Below are 7,270 nucleotides of genomic sequence, written 5' to 3'. Positions count from 1 at the left end.
GCCGAACAGGGCAAGGGCAGATGCAGGCTGCTTGTTGCACTTGGGGCTCTCCACCCTGCTGCCTTTCCTCCGGGAGCCCCGTGCGCCCTCTGCTAGCCTGGCAGCAGGAGGCACAACTTGCTGTCCTCACTGCTGCCAGGTGGGCAGGGGGTGCACAGCTGGCGCAGGGCTCCCAGGGCAAAAGCAGCAGAGCGGAGAGCCCAAAGCCCACAGCAAGTGGCCTGCATACGCCCTGCGCACAATCGGGGGGGGGGCGCGACAAATGACATGCCCCACCCTCCGTGCTTCCCCCAGGGGATGCATGCAGTGGCAGGGAGCAGCACCGCCCCACCCCTGGATGAGCTGCCTGCAGCTGTCCAGCTCCCCATCCTGCCCCCGGGTCCCATGTACTACCATGGCTGGGCAGCGCCCCCAACCCCAGCCTCTGCCCCCCTCTCTCCCCGTGGTGGCCTTGATCTGCCCCTCCCCATTCCCCTTCCTTCCCCCAAATCCCTTTCCCTCCACAGACTACCTGCAGGGAGCTGCTCTCCACACTGCTTAGCTGTACTCCTGGCCACATGCATGCATGAGGCAGCACGCATGCACCCGGTACACCTTCCCCCCCCCTCCTGGAAGCCTCAAGCAGGATCCACTGCAGGCTAGAATGCTGCCTGCCTGCCTGCAAGGGGAAGCCCACCATTTCCTGAGGGAACCCAGGCATCTGGGGGTCCTGGCCATAAGGCATAATTAATTATATTTATTGGTGAACATTATTGGCTACACTGGCCAAAAAAAGCCAATAGCCGATAATGTAAATTTTCCGCAGATATTGGTGCCGATAACTACTAATAGTAGCACAGTAGTAGTAGTAATTTAAAGAAACAGTTACAGCAGAGGGAGCAATTATTACAGGTGGAGGACCGCTTAACAAGTTTCGGTAAGCTGTTGAGGGCCAAAAGGGCAGCCCAAGTCCTTGACAGGTGCCCCACCCCCTGCTCACCATCTTGGGACTGGAAGTCCCACCCCCTAACCCCTGTCCTTTGTCACCGGAAGTCTCTCCCCTTGCCCCCAGAAGTACTCCTTTTGGGAAGGGGGTTTGTCATCTTGGAACAGGAAAAAAACAATTTATATACTAAAAATCAAACACTGACAATAACATATTTTAATTTTATTTTTAAAAATATTTTTCTTCTGATTTATGTGCGTTTGTGTGGTATATATAGAGGTGATTGCTTAATAGTTCAAAATTAAGTCTTACTCTTGTACATTGTAGGGGAGTGTGATGGGGCAGGGGGTATAGAAGGGTGGGTGTGTATCTGTGTGGATGTATGTTTATGTGGGGAGGGGGAAGGGTGTGGGGGATGTGGATGTGTGTGGGTATGGGGGATTGTGGGGGTCTGTGTGTTATGGAGCTTGTGGGGTGCATGGAAGGGGAGAGTAGCTAGGGGTGTATGGGAGGGTGAGTGTGAAGTGTGTGTGTAGGGGGGTCTGGGTGTGTGTGGGAAGCAGTGAGTGTGGCTCCTCCCCAAGTGTGTGCTTGGAGAGGAAAGGTAGGTGCATGTGGAAAGGGTGTGGATAGGTGCAGTGTTTGTGGGGTGTGTTATTGTGCGTGGGGGAGGGTGTGGTTGTGGGGGAGGGTTTGTGGGTATGGTGGGGTGTGCATGGGAGCCCCCGCTGCGCACCCACTCTGAGCTGTGGGGCAGGTCAGCACTTGCCCCGCAACAGCTTGGAACCCGCGCACCTTGTGGTGCCTCCCCAACTCTGGCAGCACACAGCCCCAGCGTGCCCTGCACCTACTCTGCACTCACCCCCACTGAAGTGGATCAGCCAGAACCCCCACACAGCCCTGAGCTGGCCTGCCCTGTGCTGCCCAGCTGTGGCGCATCCTGCCCCTCCTGGACATGCAGTGGGGCTGGGGCCGCTCTGCAGCTGGACTGCCTTTCTAGGCAGCCTAGGTGGCTGCTGTCACTGTTGGCCCCAGCCCTACAGTACCGGTGAGGACTCACACTGCACAGCTCCAACCCCATGTGCCCTGCACCTGCTCCAGGCTTGCCCACCCAGGCTCAGCACCGGGAGCACCAGACAAAATCTGTTGTCCAGCAAGGGGTAAAAGCAGCTCCTCCTCCTCCTGCTACCGGCAGTTCCCTGCTGCAGCTGCCCGAAGCCCACGCGGGGCTGCCCTGCACCTTCACTGCTGTCACCACTGCCTCTGGGCTGTGCCACAGGGCAATGGTGGCAATGCAGAGCAGACACAGGGCAGCCCAGCATGGGCTCCAGGCAGCTGTAGCAGGGAACTGGCAACAGCAGGAGGGGGAGGGGCCACTTTTACCCTGGACTGAACAACAGCTTTTGTCCAGTGCCACTTCTGCTGAGCCCAGGCAGGCACCCAAGCAGGCACAGGGCATGTGGGGTCGGGGCTGCACAGTGTAGGTCTCCACCGTACTGCAGGGCTGTGGCCAGCAGCAGCAGCAGCCAGAAGGAATCGCTTGCTGCCTGGGCTACCTAGAAAGGCAATCCAGCTGTGGAGCCGCCCCAGCCTTGCTGCATGCCCAGGGGGGTGGCAGGATGTGCCACAGCTGGATTGTGCCTGGGCCAGGGGACCAAGGGACCCGCCGTGGATCAGACAAAGACTCACCACAGGCTGTACTTTGCCCACTCCTGAGTTACAGTGTGTATTACCTCTTTTCTCCTTCCCCTATCAGTCTCTTTTAGCTGTCCTGCTTTGCCCTAGTGACTTAACCCCATCACAGGTTTTAAGCTGGTGAGGAGGAATCATTCTTCTCGCTTTCCAATGATGACACTGGTGGAAAGGTCAAGACCCTGTTTTACAAGCAGTGTTTCTCATTGGTGTAACTATTTCTATTAGGCACAAGGTATTTTTAACCAAAGCAGCACTCTTGATTACAACCTCCAGCTTGAATGTTGTTATACTGGTATAGCTCATTTCCATTCCTGTACAGGAATAGTTACAAGAACATAACTGCATCCACACTATGGGAGAGGTCAGAGCTAAAAGTTGGTGAAAGTGGGAAAGCCCTGACTCACTCAAGGCCCCACAATGAGTTAGTGTCAAAGCAGAGAGAGAGTCAGGAGTTCTTGGCTCTCAGTTCTGTGCTGGATTCATTATCCCACATTACCCCTCAATCTTAATAAGAAGCAGAAGCCCAGCAGAAGGGGACCTGGCCTGATTATCGAGAGGCAGCTTTTAAACAGTTTACCTCAGACAAATTGAAGAGACAGACTATATTGTACATCATTCCTTGGCATGACAGCTGCCTTGGGCCAAGGTCACCTTACTCAGCAGGAGCAGCCAGCTAAAGAATAGACTAGCTCTTTCATATAGTTAGTCAGAACGTTGTTTTTTTGTTTTGTTTTGTTTTTTGGGGGGGAGGGGTTAATGAAAAAAGAATATCAAACCTATTTTGGGGGAGGTAATTTCCCTTTCCCATAACTGAATCTAAGATTTTTAATAACTGGAGAGTTCTTTCTGCAGGGGTAGTTAAGATACACACACACACACACACACACACACACACTCATGCACTCAGGTTTTCAACTTTAAGCAGCTTATCACTCCAACTACAGAAATTTCCGAGGGCAGAAATTACAGGATCTGGGCACACTACAAGCTCCCTTGTAGCACCAGAACCCTACACTCTACCATGTGCAGAAAGGCTTCTGCCGCTACCTGACAGCTGAGGGCATGTGTAGATGCACCCATATCTTCATCCAGCTGGCATGGTATATTCATCAGCTAGTACCTTCCCAGCATATACTTGGTGCTGTAGTGGCACAGCTGCTTCAGTGGTGCCACGCAGAGCCACTAGAAGTACACAGATGTGTGCAGGCTGCGGTGGCAGCAGCTGTCTGCCACCAGAACTTCCAGTGACAGAAGCAGCCAAAGGCAGGCACAGGCTTTGGCAGGTGATTTGTTCTGCTCCAATAAATAATTCCTACTCACTCAACAGGGTCTACTTTGGTAAGTAAAAGCTACGCATGCACGTCAACATCCACAGGATCGGAGCCCACCTACCTATGTATATAGCGCACGTCAGTCAGCTGGCAAGTTGACTACTTACCCCGTTTAAGCTTCCAAGATCCTTCACCCAGTGCTCATCTTTTTCCTTGTCATAGTTGATAACTGCATGCTGCTTATCCACACTGCGGGACTGGAAACAAAGGCATAATAAATTAAAGACTGGTCAGACATAGGATACAATGTTAATCAGAACAGTAAGGGTGATATTCTGCGAGCTTGGTATGAGGTTAGTGAGGGGAGAGGATCAGACGTCATATTATATATGCAGAGGATCAATTAAAACCCGCCATGGTTGTTCCAAAATATCTCACTGGAGGCAACCAGCTAATCACAGGCTGCAAGCTAAAATGTTTGTCCTAATCTTTCAGATAAATGCCCAGATATACAAGGTTGGTCTCACACTTTTTTTTTTTTTTTTTTGTTAGTGTGTTACTGTTCAAAAAAGAAAAGAAAATCATTTCAAGCAGCAAAGACTGTAAGCCAGGATTTCAGCATCAACACATACACACACAGCCCAAGGCAATCATACTGACAACCTAAAGGCAGACACTCAGCTGGTGCAAGCTGTCAGAGCTCCACAGTTACAACAGCTGAGGCAATGCAGCCAGGCCCTTCGGGACCTCCCCATTTTTCATCATTTCTTTGTAGCCAAAGCTTACTTTCCATCTTGTACTTTAAGAAAATAAATTCTCTTAAATTGATTTGATTTCAGGATCAAAAATTGAATTGATTTCAGAATTTTTTTTATTATTTTTTAGGGAGATTAAGCAAAAATCAACTTTTAAACAAATATTTCAGAACACAGGACTGAAAACAACCTCTTGAGTTAACCAATCTAGTCACCCCAGTATTGAAGTCAATCATGTCACAGAAACCTGGTTCATATTAATACATTCTGTTTAATATAATCTATTAGCATCTGACCCAAACCAGGAGGTCTTCTGAGGTGGGTACGTACATTTTCCACTTAATATTTAAGTTTCTTTTTGAATAGGAGAAAAGTGCTAACTTTTTTATATCAGAGTCAGTTTGCTATTCAAAGTCCATCTCCTGGAAAGACTTGAAAACATCAGTAATTTCTCAAATGCATAATCCCAATGTTTTCACATGAAGCTACTTGGATTTAGTAAATTCAATCTTCAAAAATGCATAAATTTATTATGGGTAAAAGACAGTACTCTCATTTTCTGGGGTTTTTTTTAAACACATACTTTATAATTCAAAACATTTAATAAAGGTTACAAGCTGAAGGTACTGATACACTCTTTACTCCACACACAAAGTAATTTACAGTTTCCCCATGTGACCCAAATGCTAACTGGAAAAACTAGATCAATCAGTGAAAAGTACATCAATATAAAACTCACTGAATACCTGTAATAATGAACATGCCATCAAAGTAAGAAGGCAAGCTATACTATGATGTAGTTTTCCTCTTCCTGAATATCACCTAACCAACTGTTGAGAGAATTAATCTTTTCTCTTCTCCAAGTGTAAGTATATTGGCTTCCATAATACCATCCTAAAATTGACCCTACCAACTTGCCTGTAAGCAGAGGCTAGTACTTTTTTATGAGGATTCTACAATTTAAAGAACAGAAAGAATTTTTGTCCTGAAAAAAAATATTGTTACTGCTTGCAGGAATTCTCTCTCCCTTGCAGATGTCAAATGCATTAATAATGTTCCTAACAGCAGATAAATCCTCAGCAAGTTTTAACCCAGAAATCTGCCCTCCAGAACAACCTCAGTGGGTCAATTTGAAACAAACACATCACCGGCTTGGAGGTTAGGTTCTCAAGTCACATGATGTCCCATGTCATTTATAACATGCTGCAGCAAGCGGACGTTATTGCTTAGATATTGAAAAAAAAACAGAATCGCCTCGGGCTGCAGCACCAATGCCAGGTTATCTCACAAAAAGGGATAGAAACTCTATGAGTAGCCTTGGTTACCACTGGATGAAGACACAGTGGATCTGGATGGACAAGTGTGTTTTTCTGCTGAAACCCCCCTAACTGCCATATCAGCCAATGGGCATTGTTAACCAGAGTGGGCACACCAAGAAGACACCATGGACATAGGGCAGAGCAGAAGTCACATTTGAGAATATCCTCCAGGACCCTACATATTGAACCATCATCCTCCCAGCCCCAAACATAGCAGATCATGTGACCGAGACCCAACCCAAGGGACATACAAACACAAGAGGGATCTAATCTTGCAGGAGACTTAACATCTGTCCACACACAAGCACAGAGGAGCCCCCGCCCAGCTGCAGGACCCCCTTGTACAGCCAAACCAAAGTGACAGAATCTGTAGGGCTCTTCCCTTGAGGGTATGCAGTTCTTTCCATTACTCAGTAGCACAGCTGAGTGGGGTGCCAACTCTGTGGGGTGCAAAAGAAGCCATTATGCAGTGCTGGCTGATCATGTCACTGCATCTGGCATGACAAGAGCTGGCACTGCCCTGAAGGAGCTGCACTGCCACACCTCTGCCATTGCCTCTGTTTTATGACTTTTTTCTTGTTTCTGAGGTAGATGGCTTGCAACAAGACAACTAAGACATTACACATTTGGGTGGAAATGAGGTAAATCTGGAACTTTAGCAAAGGAGTGTTGAGAGGGCTACAGGCCACAGGAGCATGAGCACTTTATTATTACAGACTGCTTCCTCCAGAGTGTCACTCAAGCATCCCCACTGGGTAGAGCGGAAATCTCTCACTGGGTGTTACAACTTCAAAGACAGCACAGCTGTGCTTGACGAATACACAGCTACTATAACCAGAAATGGCAGAGGAACCTGTCCTGAAAGATGCTGAGTGCTCACTACTTCACTAGGATTTAAAGGTTTGTTGTCACACTAATACTAGGTAGGACACTACCTGACACCTTCACACAACATGCCTCTAAATTCTAGTCAGGATAAACCCATCGCAGACAAAGGAAGCTGCAGGTACTTCGCACCCTGAAGGTTGGAGAATGATGGAACCAAATGGAGAAGAAGGTGAAAGCTACTGCTAAAGTAGGCACAAGATCATGGCTGGACCACTCACATAAGGCCTTGTGCCTTCCCAAATAAAACAGATCAAGGATTTTTGGACTGGGTAGCTCTACAGCTGACACAAGGGCTTTCCTGGATCTTAGGTTAATTGTTATCAGTAGCGTCAGCAAACACTGGCAACACTTGTGGCAGAACCAGCTACAACTTCTAGCTACGCAACACTGATTCAAGGACGGGGCTATTTCCCTACC

The 7,270-nt window shown here is 48.3% G+C and overlaps 1 protein-coding gene across 4 annotated transcripts in view; it reads right to left on the bottom strand.

Annotated features, from left to right (window-relative positions):
* The window catches only part of CEP170B (centrosomal protein 170B), an 82,115-nt gene that overhangs the window by 60,530 nt on the left and 14,315 nt on the right, over window positions 1–7,270 (bottom strand). For all 4 annotated transcript variants that reach the window (XM_025192601.1, XM_025192600.1, XM_025192602.1 and 1 more), the window contains one exon: window positions 4,059–4,148. In XM_025192601.1, coding sequence (XP_025048386.1) covers window positions 4,059–4,148 — 90 coding nt within the window. The remainder of the gene's footprint in view (window positions 1–4,058; window positions 4,149–7,270) is intronic.

This window comes from Alligator sinensis, unplaced genomic scaffold, assembly GCF_000455745.1.
Source record: "Alligator sinensis unplaced genomic scaffold, ASM45574v1 scaffold890_1, whole genome shotgun sequence".
Classification (NCBI taxonomy): domain Eukaryota; kingdom Metazoa; phylum Chordata; order Crocodylia; family Alligatoridae; genus Alligator; species Alligator sinensis.
The sequence above is the reverse complement of the archived record's forward strand: the minus strand, read 5'-3'. Positions and strand labels throughout refer to the sequence as shown.